The sequence below is a fragment of the Trifolium pratense genome, linkage group LG3 (genome assembly GCF_020283565.1).
Source record: "Trifolium pratense cultivar HEN17-A07 linkage group LG3, ARS_RC_1.1, whole genome shotgun sequence".
NCBI lineage: Eukaryota > Viridiplantae > Streptophyta > Magnoliopsida > Fabales > Fabaceae > Trifolium > Trifolium pratense.
This window is the reverse complement of record NC_060061.1, coordinates 6,562,668-6,576,667: the sequence shown is the minus strand read 5'-3', so window position 1 is coordinate 6,576,667 and position 14,000 is coordinate 6,562,668. Positions and strand designations below refer to the sequence as shown.

General features: G+C 34.0%; 2 protein-coding genes across 3 annotated transcripts; one reads left to right on the top strand and one right to left on the bottom strand.

Annotated features, from left to right (window-relative positions):
• Positions 1 to 602: 602 nt before the first annotated feature.
• On the bottom strand, positions 603 to 1,184 carry LOC123915989. The gene has a single exon (XM_045967302.1). The coding sequence runs from the start codon at positions 1,017 to 1,019 to the stop codon at positions 810 to 812; it is 210 nt and encodes a 69-aa protein (XP_045823258.1). The 5' UTR covers positions 1,020 to 1,184; the 3' UTR covers positions 603 to 809.
• A 2,820-nt stretch (positions 1,185 to 4,004) lies between these two features.
• On the top strand, positions 4,005 to 12,687 carry LOC123915988 (CBS domain-containing protein CBSCBSPB1-like). Of its 2 annotated transcripts, XR_006812031.1 has the most exons (16): positions 4,005 to 4,279; positions 4,362 to 4,517; positions 5,549 to 5,708; positions 5,828 to 5,960; positions 6,065 to 6,235; positions 6,374 to 6,455; positions 6,562 to 6,675; positions 7,038 to 7,104; positions 7,194 to 7,299; positions 7,374 to 7,441; positions 8,366 to 8,475; positions 8,559 to 8,692; positions 8,866 to 8,951; positions 9,052 to 9,141; positions 9,561 to 9,824; positions 12,208 to 12,687. XR_006812031.1 is itself a non-coding variant. In XM_045967301.1 (15 exons), exons 2-15 carry the CDS (start codon positions 4,381 to 4,383, stop codon positions 9,732 to 9,734), a joined length of 1,632 nt encoding a protein of 543 aa, XP_045823257.1. In that variant the 5' UTR covers positions 4,005 to 4,279; positions 4,362 to 4,380; the 3' UTR covers positions 9,735 to 10,183. The 2 variants fall into 2 exon arrangements, 1 of the variants encoding a protein (XP_045823257.1); XM_045967301.1 differs by lacking the exon at positions 12,208 to 12,687 and having other exon boundaries at positions 9,561 to 10,183.
• Positions 12,688 to 14,000: the final 1,313 nt, after the last annotated feature.

Sequence of the window (14,000 nt, the reverse complement as noted above, 5' to 3'; positions counted from 1 at the left end):
TCTCATGTGACGTGGAGTCACATTGGCAGGTGTCGCATATACAGTTAACGCCTATATGTCATTACCACCAACTGAGTAAACAGAGGTAAAGAGTAATTTAACACACGTCACACAATTTCAAGGAATTATTTGGCCATTTCAATAATTTCATGGGGTATTTGATTTTTTTGCAATTTCAGAGGCATTTGGTAATTACTCAATTGGTGTGTGTGTGTTTGTGAATCACCTCGACCACATGGTGAATCAAATGAAGTTGCAGCTTCTCCTCTGACAAAACAAAGAGGCACGGTTTTGTTTTACCTACTAGAGTCTGTTAGACTGAATCATGCGGTCCATGCTACGGGCCCCCACACAAAAAGATTAGAATATACTACAGCGTGAAACCTTTTCTTGTAAAGGGATCACTAAAATCAATTTTGATAAAGCAAAGGGATTACCTACCTTTTCCTTGTCTGATTTTGTATTCTCATTTAACAAAGACGATTGTTCAAAAAAGTTAGAAAAAAGTGATAAAGCAAAGTGATGATGCATTTAAGCCAACAATAAGTTAAGGCAAAAATCACCATCACAACAACGCATAGAGAATCAAGAAGGATCATATCTTCACAACACAAAACAAAATCACATCCTTATCCTTTCTTTCATTTATGGAGGGGAAAATGGGGATTTGTTAAAAGTACTAAGCACATACTACAGATAAAGTACATAGACATAAAACAGAACATAAAAACTTAAAAACAATAATAATAAAAGAAAATACACCGATCTAAGATTGTAGATCCCCTCCAGTATAAACAGAAATTTTACATTTACCCAGTGTAGATGTGAACACCAATGGCAACAAGGAGAATAGTGATGAGTCCAAAGTAAATGATGGCATGAACAAGAATGGAAGCACCACTTGTTTGCATGTTTCCAAACTCGATTACTCTTCCTCTCGCCGGTATTTGAAAAAGCAGACCTGGACTCAAAAGCACGAATAGCACCACTGCTATGATCACTGGACCCCAATCAGCCATTTTTTTCCACCTTTTTGCAGTTACAAAACGAGCACCGAACGAAAATAGTTGAAAATGAGTAAAGGGAAGAAAGAAGCAGGAGTAGTGTGGTTGTGTAATGGAGAAGGATCTAGAACCGTTTATTTAGGAGGAGTGTAGAGGAAGAGACGTTTACCTTTGATTTGAGGGTTTGTTTCGGGAAACACAAACTTAACACACAAAATAGACTATCGTCTGGATGACACGTGTCCACTTTTTGTACGGTGGTATGATTTCGACGGCTCAGATCCCTCTCTCGTGATGGGGATTCAGTTGTATTTTTTTTATTTTATCAAAAACATAACAAAAAATATCCATCATATCTCTCGATGAGCTTAACTCAGTTGGTAGGAACATCACACTATATTTACAGAACCTTGAGTTTGAAACAAGGACGATCCACTTATTCACTTTTAAGATAAATTTTCTAGTCACAAGGCTACTTGACAAATAAAAAAATATTCATCGTTTGGTTCGAGGTAGATGAAGAGGAGAGGAGATTAGAGGTAAATCTTGTAAAAAAAATTATTAAATCATTTTTAATTTTTTTTATTCTTAAAAAAAAACAAAAAAAAAATATTCCCTTTACCAATTTTTTTAAAAAAAGATAATTTTGTTTCCAAAAAAACAAGTTCTTTTTTTAAAAAATGGATTTAATAAAAAAAAATATTTTTTGGTCAAAATTACTCTCTCACCTCCGCTCTCCTCCATCTACCTCAAACCAAACAGATCCTAAGAGTTTGTTCTCGTAAAAATCAAAGGGAAATTTCTCATCCCATGATAGAAGAATAGTTAGTAGTTAATTAATTAATTATTAGGTAGTATTTAATTAAGTAATTTAGATAGTAATGATATATATTATTTATATTATTAGTTGGTCATTTATGTTATTGAGTTGTTAAATGGGCTTTATGCCCTTAGGCCCATTAGGAGTCTATATATATAGTGTTCTTTCATATTTTAACCTAATGAATGAAAATGAAGTCTTTTATTTTATGTTTATTTTACTTATTTTCTTTATTGTTTTTTCAGGTTTAGCTTAGTATAGCTTGATAGAGCCTCAACTCTCTATCATTTGGTGCTTTGGTGCTTTCATTTTTCTACTCTAATCCTCCCATGGCAGAATCTCCATTCCCTCACCCATATTATTCAACTGTACCTTCACCATATTACCCTTCATCTATTTCTCCATTTTCTCCCATCAACACAACCACTCCATCTCAATCTACAACCTACCCATACCCATCAGATACAACTTCCAATCCTTATGCTTATGGATATTCCGGCTACTACAATTCCTACCAACACACAAACCTATCGCCTCCCATAATTATCCACAACACCACCAACACCTTGCAGCAACAAGCCAATACCATCCAACAACCTTTCTACCACCATCAGCCACCCAATACCTCCACTCTCATCTATCATCATGTTGACCTTCCCTCTCACCATAACCAAAATCCCACACCAACAGTCCCTCCTTCATTTCCTACTCACATCATTCACAAACCACCAACACCCACTCCATCACCAAACTCATATATCTCCTCACAGTCACCAGAAACACTCCCTCCTTCAAGATTAGAGACAAAACTTTCTAATTTTGATGGAAGTGAAGATGCTTATTGGTGGATTATTTGCTCTGAAAAATCTTTCAACTACAGGAATCAGAGATTATCAGATGCAGAGAAAATAATTGAAAGTATTTTAGCATTGAGAGGTGCTACTCTCACATGGTGGTTCAGCTGGTTTTCCACACACCGAAGGCCAAGTTGGGACTTATTCACATGTTTATAGGTTTAGCTTAGTATAGCTTGATAGAGCTTCAACTCTCTATCATCCCACCTACCCACTTTCTCACCACACCCCTGGAAATTCCATTTTTGCCCTTGGTCAAAAAATTCGGAACGCGTTTTCTGAATTTTTTTTGCCTTCAAAAACAACTTCGGAATGTGTTTTCCAAATTTTTTCCAAATTTGAACTAAAAAAATTCGGAAAACGCGTTCCGAATTTTTTGACCAAGGGCAAAAATGGAATTTCCAGGGGTGTGGTGAGAAAGTGGGTAGTGAGATGAGAAATTTTCGGAGAGGGTGGCGGTGAGGTTATGAGGAAATGGGTACCATGGTTTTTCTCTGGTTTTATGCTTATGAGGGAGAAAATAGTCGGAAAAATGGTTTCAATAGTTAGTTGGTCCAGTACTTGTCCGCGATCGAAAGATGATGGTAATTATTTGATATTAAAACCGACTCCTGAAGTAGATTAGACAGTTGGTGACCAATTGATTAAAATTAAGACAAAACTTATATCTGAATTAGTAGTATAAAATGGAACGGAGCACAATGAAACAAAAATATGGAGTGAAATAATAGAATAAATATTTTATTTTTGCAATTTTTATTATTTTAAGTTTAATCTATTTGGGGCGATTGTATTCCTCTACCTTCCTTTGGTTTTTAACAAAACGATTTTAAGTTGAACAATAGGTAAAGCTATAGTTAAGGACTTTCCGTAAGTTGATAGAGACATTATATAATATATGTAAGTAGGTGTTGTTGTAGTACGAACCACAAACACTTCGTTTATTTGCAAGTGAAATTTCTAGTTAATAATCTACTTGACAATAAAAATTTATAATTTATTTTTTATATTAATTCTTTGATTTTTAAGACAAAGAGTTAAATAAAATTTGATGATAATTTGTTACCACCAAAACTACAGTCAAGCATGATTGATTTGTGTGTGTGAGTAAAATAAAATCCAATAAACCAAAAATAAACAAATAAAAAAATGAAAATAAAGTAATAAACAAATAGAAATACAATAAAACAAAACAGTCCAATAAGTGTAATTACCAGAAATATTATTAACTTGATCGAGGTTCAAATCTCAATTTTACATTTTTCAACATTTAGATGTGTGAGTCGGCTTCACAAAAAATAATAAATAAAAAAACGAAAAAAAAAAAAAGGAGTAATGAGGAAAAGAAGCGGTGACGTGCAACAGTGTGATTGAAACCATTGGAATCGGCTTCAAGTTCTCCTCTCCCATCATCCCGCCTTTTTTTCTAACCATTCCCGCAAAATGCAATCTCCACTCTCTCCCTCTCCCTATCTCTCTTTCTCTTTCTCTCCTCGCCGGCTGGTCACCGGTTTTCTCCGATCACTTTCCCGACCACTACAATTCCTGATTAACAACGCGCCTTCGCATTTCCATAACTATTTCAACTCTTCCCCCTTTCGGTAAGCTTCATATATTTTTTTTGCTTCTGAATTTGTTTCAATCATAGTTTCATAACCCTAACATTTGATCTGTATTTTTCAGATTATATACAACATAGAAAATGTCTAGTCTCGGTGGCTCTTCCCGAAAGAGTGGTTCGTTTTTGAGTAGCCCTACCCGGTCAAAGAAGAAAGCCTCCGATTATTCACCACCGGATTCCACTTTTCGTAAACCATTTCCTCCTATGCGCACCACCACGTACGCTCTCTTCCTCAATCGCTAATTTTTCTCTTCTAATTACCGATTTTTTTTCTTCATGTTTTGTGTTGATTTAGGTTTTTTGCATTTCCTCAAAAAATGTGAAATTCAAACAATTGTCGCTTTATCTAGTTGATTCATTACAATTACGCGAATAATTAATGTGAAAAATCACGGTTCAAACAAGTTTTTAAATTCACTCAATTTGATTATTTCTAAAATAATATAACTGTGATAGCTATATCGAAAGGTTATACTATTGCAATAGATTACGACTCGCAAACACCAACAATGAATTAGTACAAATGGTAAGGGTCTTGGACTCCTTAAGCAGGTGGTCATAGGTTCGATTCTTGACTCTTGCGTTTGAAAAAATTTCGGCCGGGAGGAGAAAATCCATCTTGTGTGTCCCACATGTTCCTTGACGGAGATTAGTTATCGCTACCGGCAGTGAAAACTTCATACCTATATCATGGTAATCCTCAAAAGAACAAGATTACAACTCCTAAACTATAGGTTCAGGAGATGATCCTTTTAATAAATTAACTGTGTACTGATTATTAGATTCTGACGTGTCAATGTAGTTGGGATACATGTACCTTATAGTGTTGCTTTGTAATATATTTCTGTCTTGATAAAGAAAAACATTGAAAGGTTCTATTAACTTGAATCATTGAACGGCGATGATGATGGATTCACACAGTAACGCAGAAGGATTCTAAATTGATGTGATCATGACTTCATTATGCATGTAGAAGGAAACCTATAAGTGCTGACGCTCTAAGGATTTTATAATGAATAATAAAAAAAATGCATATGAAAATGAGAGAATGAATCATTTCTCTAATTAATATTCACTCAGATCAATATATAAAACAAGTCTAAATGGCTGAGTATTCTTGAATTTATTAAGGGAGTAATAACAACCTACGGCACTACACTATAACATATTGCCATGTTTTCCCGCATTTGCTTCGTCAACAATATTGTTTTCATGCACTGATAGCTTTGTTTGTTCGGAATTGGATCAGGGGAGAGCGAACTGTGAAATCATTGCGACTTTCAAAGGCATTGACAGTGCCTGAAACAACAACTGTCTATGAAGCTTGCCGTCGGATGGCTGTTCGCAGAGTAGATGCTCTATTATTAACTGATTCTAATGCTTTGCTCTGTGGAATCCTCACAGACAAGGTATGACTCGAACTTCCTTTTATTACCTGCTAACAACAAGGAAAAAGGGAAATCATTGGAATTGGATTGCTGCACTTTTAGCATGCATAACTTGCTATCCTATTTTTGTGTGGTTAAAGGATATAACAACAAGAGTTATTGCCCGTGAGGTTAATCTTGAAGACACACCTTGTTCCATGGTTATGACAAGGAATCCGGTATTTGTCCTTACCGATACTCTTGCCGTTGAAGCACTCCAAAAGATGGTGCAAGGTTGGTAGTAAATGTTGCAACTTGCAAGGCTCATCACTTCGTGCTATATGCTTTTTGCCTGTTTTTGTGTCGCGTTGATTACAAGGCTGATTTATGTTTTGCAGGGAGATTCAGACATTTACCTGTGGTGGAGAATGGAGAAGTGGTTGCTATCCTTGACATAGCTAAGTGTTTATATGATGCCATTGCCCGTATGGAAAGGGCTGCAGAGAAAGGAAAGGCAATTGCAGCAGCTGTTGAAGGTTTCGAAAAACACTGTGGAGCATCTCCCTCTGGTTTGTAGAGTAATTTCCTTTTGCACATCTTACTCTCTTATTTCTAATTAGGAAAACATTGGAGGACGGTGTTTTAAGTTAGGCTCCCATTTTACCTATCGGACAATTTTTGTTTCATGCTAATTTGGTTTTGTGCAGGCTCCAATTCATCATTCATTGATACTCTTCGGGAGCAGATATTTAAGCCATCATTGTCTACAATCATTCCTGAGAATTCAAAGTAGGTAATACCTTTGTGTTTAAGCTGAAGAAAAATTACATGTTTTGTTTTGTTTACGTGTTTGGAGTAATCATCCAAAGTTAATCCAGAAGATGGCACTTTACAGGGTTGTTACAGTTTCACCAACAGATTCGGTTTTGTCAACAACGAAAAAGATGCTTGAACTTCGTGCAAGTGCTGCTGTTGTAACAGTTGATAACAAACCTTGCGGTATCCTTACGTAAGTGTGTTATTATGAACACGCCACCCATTTACTTTTTTTTGAAACGTCAAACCTTTTTTACAATTGCCACTCCCTCCCCCTCATTGAAATATCAAGTTATGTATATTCTGAGTATATTTGTAGCTTATAACAATGTTATATTTTTATTAATTTTAAAATTTACACAAAAAACAGTAAAGTAAATTATATTGACGCTTTACAAATCATTCAAAATATAAAGTTAAACAACTTTTTTAGTTAAACATGAAAGCAAAAAATTAAAACAAAATATTCTCGAAACAGACAGGCTTTAGTTTTTTAATGTCATTAAATATCGTGGGAATAATTTTGATGGACTATATTGTGCATACAAATTTCAGTTCAAAGGATATCTTGATGCGAGTAATAGCACAAAATCTCTCCCCATCGTCAACTCTTGTTGAGACGGTATATCTAGATCTAGTTTTGTTTGGGATCATATTTTTCCTGCCTTTTCTTCTCCCTTTTATCTGACATATATTCAACACAATCTACAGGTCATGACTGCAAATCCGGAATGTGCAATAATTGATACACCAATTGTTGATGCACTTCACATAATGCATAATGGAAAGTTTTTAAATCTTCCCGTGGTTGATAGAGGTAATATACTAGCATGAAATGGAGAACATGTTCCTTGCATTAATGTTTTTCTGATTTTGGTTTTATGAAAACAGATGGCATTGTTGTTGCTACGGTTGATGTGATTAGTATCACTCATGCTGCTGTGGCTACAGCTAGTCAGGTATGTGGCTTTGTTTATGCTTTAATTATAACAAATAATTGTAAACTTATCTCGTCCTTAATTGTTACTTCTAATTAAAAAAAATTGGTACTTCTAATGTTGCTAAGCTATGACTATTACTTTCTATGACTAATAATATTAATATCTTAATATGTATGCAAGTTAAGGATGTGTGACTCAGCAGTGTGCATTTTGGTCTTAAACCTGGAAAAATATTGCCACCTTTTATATTCACCTATCTGCTCAAGCATATCAATATTGGAAATATTAGAATCCGAAATCTTGATTATCATTAGCAACAAAAGAATAATAGATGTTAACTAATTTTAATTTATCCAATTTTCTAGAAATCTTGAATTTGGGCTTAAAAAGAGAAAGAGAGTCGGCATATGAACCTAAAATATTAATGCCTAGTTATTGGTCAATGTTGTGAATTTGTCCTCTCAATAAGTTTTTGCCCGAATTTAATCTCTTAATTTTTTATTTGCTACAATCAAGTTATTGTCAATAAAAGCTCCCGAGTCCTTATTTTCTACTTGCGTATGGAAAAACATTTGTTGGGAGAGGTCAACCCGTTAACTGGATCTCAATTACCTCGAGGGAATGATTTTGCAGTTGCGCTTGGAGAATTCCCTGGTTTATAAAAAAAATAACTGGAAGTTCATGCAAAATAATTTAAAAGTTGAAAGTTAATGGAAATTTCTTTTGCCTTCTGCTTGCAATGTGCAACTTAGAAGGCAAATATTCAACTGTTTCTCTCAAATGAACAATAATATTCGCTAACAGGGTTTGGAGCATTGCTGATGATGTTAATGTTGCATAGGCGGACGTTATGATACCAAAATTGTTAATTTGTTTCAGCTTCCTGTCATATTTTCCTGGGATGCATTTGCAATGACAGTATCATTTTTCTTCATTAATTAGGCTGGGAATACTGCCAATATGAACAATGAAGCTGCCAACACCATGATACAAAAGTTTTGGGATTCGGCCATGGCCTTCACTCCAAATGACGAGGAAGAAGATTCACAAAGGTTAGATATGTGCACTGATGTTTCTAGGAAAAATCATTTCTAATATTTTTAACGCACTTACACATTATTTATGACATTGCCAGTGAAAATTCCTTGAAATTGATTTCCGAAGGAGGAGAAACAGGGAGATCCATTCCGTATAATGGATCAAGCATGCAGACCACATTTTCCTTCAAATTACAAGATAAGAAGGGTAGACTGCATAGATTCACCTGCGGTAAGTCAACCATTATATGTTACCATTCACATTACATAAATTTCTTCTATAAAAAAATTAAATAAAGAATATGGGTCTTGTGTAATCTGTACTTGTAAGTTGTATTTAATTTAATCATGTCTTGAGTAAAATATTGTCAGTTAAGTAGTTTGTGTGTTTACATGCAACTTCAGATACTCGGAGCTTGACAGAAGTTATAACTTGCATCATTCAGAGAGTAGGCGATGACATTGACCCGAAGAACCAGCCCCAAATTTTGGTATGACTGCAGATGTTGCATTTATATTGACAAGGTTAAAGGTTTTGTCAATAATATTTTTCCTCCTTTTTCTAATGCAAACTGATAAATTTGTTTGTAGTATGAAGATGAAGAGCATGATAAAGTTGTATTGGCTTCAGATAGTGATCTCGCAGCAGCCGTGGACCATGCAAAAATGGCTGGTTTGAAGGTATTTTTTGTGGATTTGTTGCTGGCATAGCGTTAAATGGAATTTATTTTTCTGGGGGCTATTAATTTGTTTTGAAGAAAATATGGATTTAGAAGCAACATACTAACAAGTATTTTTTTTTTCCTATTTTTTTATATGGGATTACAATATTAAAATTGGAAGAGTAAAACCTCAATGTGGAAAGAATATAAAATGCATGTATCTTATAGGTACTGCTGGTGCTTAAATTCAATTTTATTAAACAATAAACGTCACAACAATGCAAGTGTAGCCACATACTAATAAATAAGATTTGATACATAATACCTCTAACTTAAAGCTTGCTAAATTAATTGGAATTGGACCTTTGATCCACATCTGTTGTAGTATTTGTACATATCAGCAAATTTCTCAGGAGCTTGAATTGGTGAATTTTGTAGGGATTGAGATTGCACTTAGATTACTCTGGAACATGTGGTTATGGAACAAAATCAAGTTTAAATTCGGAATATGCTAATTCAGAAGCATGGGCCTCGGCCTATCATGCCGTTGCAGCTGGAGCTGCAGTTGTTGCTGCCTTAGGCCTATTAGCGTTATTCAAGAGAAGACAATGAGAGAAAGAGAGAAGTTTTGGTTGGGAGTAGAGGCCAATGCTGAAGTCAGTTAGAACTTTGGAGGGGCACACTTTTTGCGCTTGCCAATCTGTAAGTTCTAACGTTTTGTACAACAACATGCATTCATACACGAAAAAAAGAAATTAAAAGCATTTTTATTTATCTGTGTAAGAAGGGATGCATTATCCCTTGCTGCTTGTATATTTGTAATTGAAGTTTCCATAGCCTCGTAATCACAGGAGCAAACGATAGTCATATGTATCGGTAATCTGTGCATTTATTTATGACATAATAAATCGGTGGATCGGGATTAAGGAACATTGTTTATTGTTTTTTTACTGCTGTTACTGCTATTTTTTTAAGAAAATGTTTATCTGATAATCGTTGTTATTGTTTGCTATTTGTCAATTAATAAATGCCAATTGTTTATAGGTTATTTGATTTGTTTAGAACAATATGAGCTATATTTGAACTTATGACGAGTTAAGTACTCAAATCTTCAGCATTATTTTGCTCTGCTAAATTAGAAGACAGTTCAATTAGTTTGAAAGATGAAAATTACTATTAAAAACCATCTCATTTAAATTAATAAACTTGGTCTACAGTAAGATTTACATTGACTATTTGAGTTTAGCTCATTTAAAGTGATTAGTTAGTAGTCAAAAAATTAGGAGTTGATATTTCAACACACTTTTGTTTTGTTATGCATGTATACTCGCTGTAAACTTCAGGTTATTTAATCCATATATTTGCCCTATAATTGCCAAAATTGAGACCCACTGTTCCCATTCAAAATTATAGGCTGGAAATTATCTGCTTCACATGCGTTGTTACCCTTTTGAATGGTTGTTGCTGTCTGTAATCTAATAGTACTAAATAGACATAAATATAGTTTGGCCCGGCTTTCTTTAGAGCTTATGTAAACAGCTTATGCAATTTTTATATATTATTATAAGTTTGTCAAGGTAGTTTATGATAAAATAGCTTATAAAATTACAATTTTCACTAGAACTTATAAAATAGCATAAAACTTAATTTTTATTACATAAGCTGCTGCATAAGCTCTAAAAAAAACCGAGTCAAACGAGCCCTTATTAAAACTTATCAAAAGCACAAAATGTTGACGTAGATTACTAACTTATCTCACATCACATGCAATGAGATTCATAAGCTTAAAAAAGAAAAGAGAAAGTGATGTTACATCAAAACAAACCACAAAACAAGTGGCTTCGCCCACTTTCTTAAATTTGGAAAACAACACACGCACGTCAGTGTCCAAGATGAAGGACAAACAAACAAGGAATAGGATGACACCGTCCCCACAAAACCACTTCAACCATTCTGATCTTCCAGATTTATAATGGTCTCACATCATCATCGTTGTTTTTATCATATCTGTACAAGTACAGATTCACCGTGATTTTGACAAATCCATGCACTAAGTTCTCCGAACGGCTCTCATTGGTATTCCAATGACAGTATTACACGAGTCCATGTTTGATGACAACAACGTTGTTATCTCCAATCTGACAGAGATGTTGATGATGACTTGTCCCCTTGTACCGTCTCTTTCTCGTAGCCGGTAACTCAGGTACTGGACCGAACCCGGTCTAAGCAACGCAATATCTGATGCCGGAATAAAACACCACCCAAGTTGGGTCTGTCCCATGATTCTTCGCTTGGTGAATATTTGAAGGTATAGATACGAAGATGCGTTGTGAAAGAAGGTAGGATCAAGTGGGATGCGGAACATGTTATTATCCCGTGCCATAATAGGTGTAGTTGTGGTGGTGAGTGGGAATTTGGTGAGTGTGATGAAGGGTCTTATGGTGGGGTTGAGACATGAAGTGTAATTGTTTAGGCCTTCTGTTGATAATACAGTGAGTTCTAATAACACAGTCATGATGATAACTCATCAAGAAACAAAGTATTAACGATGGAGAGTTAAGAAGCGAGTTGAGGAGAGGATGGTGGATGGATTAATTGCAATGCTTGATAGTGAGTCAGTGTGTGTAATTTCCACGTTGCTGGAAGGAATTTAAAATCCAATCATCAGGCTTGTGGAAATTTTAGTTTTCGGCTGGAAATTCCAAATGTCAACTGTGGTGTGGTGTAGTGTGAGTGTGAATTACGGGTGGCAGGAAAATATTAAAAAGAAAAAGCTATTCTCAATTCAACATATCTACAATAAAAAACAATTTTTTTTGTGCTTGTGAGCTTAACTAAGTTGGTAGAGACATTGCATTATCTCTGCAGGAGTCGGGAATTTCGAATCCCAAACATTCTACTTATTCACCTTTAAGTTGGAATTCCTAACCACTAGGTTATTCACCTCCAAGATCATTATTTTTGTTAATTCATGAGTTATGTTGAAATTGTAAACATATCCACGATGATATATTTTATTAGTCATTTTAATTTTCAAATATATATTTTTTACGCTCAATTTATTCATCAAATCTATTTTTTGCAGATCATTTTAGTCAAAAAATTGCAAACAAAAGAGCTATGGATGACGTGTTTGCAATTTCGAGATATTTAAGGGCTATAGTGGCAATGCCTTGCACATTCATGACCAAAGTGGTTGCATGCTATTCTACGATCCATCCTTTATATTTTCTTTTCAAATTAATCATTTATGTTACACTCCATCTAAAATTAAATATAAGTAAAACTAAAAATGTATTTGCCCAACATCATTAACCTCTTCAACATAAAAAAGTAGCTTGAATAATCAACTAGATTTGGGATTAGATCATAACACTTTTACGACATTATTGTGTGAAAACTAAAAAGACAAATTTAAAAAACAACATACATAATTTTATTTTATTTTTTGTCAAGCAGTCTAGTTGGCTAGAAATTCCAACATATATAAAACAATGTTTCTGCCAACTGGATTAAGCTTACGGGACACAACAGACATAATTTAAAATAACTTGCTTATAAAAAATATATATATTTAACATTACTTAAAGGCTAACAATTCAGAAAAATTATCAAATAGAAACAGTTTTGCCAAAAGGTTATGGCTCAAGAGGTTACTTGTTCATTTTGAAATTGAGATTGAATTTAATTTACTATGATGAAATTGAGAAATTTTTAAATGCCGTTATAAAATTGTTTTTGGTAGGATGTCTTTGGGGGAGGTAGCGGACATGGGTATTTTGATAAATTTGCAAGCGCACAAGAATGGGTAGGTTGTCAAAAAAGAATCTCATATGTAATACATTGTTCATTTTGCAACAAATCCTGAACTTCATGAACGATATAAGTACATTGATATTGACTATCATTCATCTCGGAGTTGGTGCAAATCCAGTTCATATAGTTGGTTCATGTTATTAGTCAATCTCAATTTGCAAACATTTTCACTAAAGCACTCCTATTACATCTTTACTCCAAGTTTATGTTCAAGCTGGAAATATTAGAACAATATTTTCCATCCTGTAAGGAGTACTAGATTAATTAGTTTTCTATATTAATTTATACCAGTTGCAGGAGTTGTTATATGTAATTATATTTAGTTATTTTCAGTTACAGTTGTATCTATCTTTTGAGCTATAAGCTCAACGTTTCTCAATCAATGAAATCATTTCAATTCATTTCATCATCTCTAATAGGTTGTTACATTTAACATATTGTGGTTTTTCACCATAATATGCTTTCATAAACAAAATGAAAAAAGGAAAATAAGGCAAACAATTCCACATTTAAATCAATGATAATTTGATCGACATGAAAAGTGTTGGTATTTATTTTACAACCTGCAAAATATGAGAGCATTCCAGCAGGTTTATGGCGTTGATCTGAGGAATGCAATAGGTTTATGTTTATCGAAATACCAGATCTTTCTCTGCGAACCGAAAGGTTAATACATAAAAAAGCCATTGAGACTTAAATTTATATTTACTATCTCTTATATATCAAACAGTCATTGCAGAAAATCAAGCAAAATTACCCCTTTCTGTTTTCAACCATTTCCCCTCCGGACTAGGTCACTTTCAAAGATAGCATTTACTTATGATTTAACTGCACTTGGCCAATTGAACCCAAATAATGTTAAAATTTTGGTCACTTTCATACTTATCACATTATCAGTTTCATGATCACTTTAATTTCAAATATATCCTGTACTTCAAAAGCAAACAAAATTAAAGTTAAAAATATGTTAAAAATTTGGCTGTCTTTCAAACTTAAATGTAATTGTTACTTTTGTATATCTATAATTCTATATCAAAAAGAATATAATTACTTTTGTGTAAT

What these genes read in the sequence shown, in the direction of transcription:
- LOC123915989 (XM_045967302.1), bottom strand. Translation starts at nt 1,019, where the DNA reads ATGGCTGATTGGGGTCCAGTGATCATAGCAGTGGTGCTATTCGTGCTT.
- LOC123915988 (XM_045967301.1), top strand. Translation starts at nt 4,381, where the DNA reads ATGTCTAGTCTCGGTGGCTCTTCCCGAAAGAGTGGTTCGTTTTTGAGT. An exon ending in ACTCCAAAAGATGGTGCAAG is followed by an intron (nt 5,961 to 6,064) that starts GTTGGTAGTAAA and finishes TATGTTTTGCAG; the next exon opens with GGAGATTCAGACATTTACCT. An exon ending in ATCATTCCTGAGAATTCAAA is followed by an intron (nt 6,456 to 6,561) that starts GTAGGTAATACC and finishes GGCACTTTACAG; the next exon opens with GGTTGTTACAGTTTCACCAA.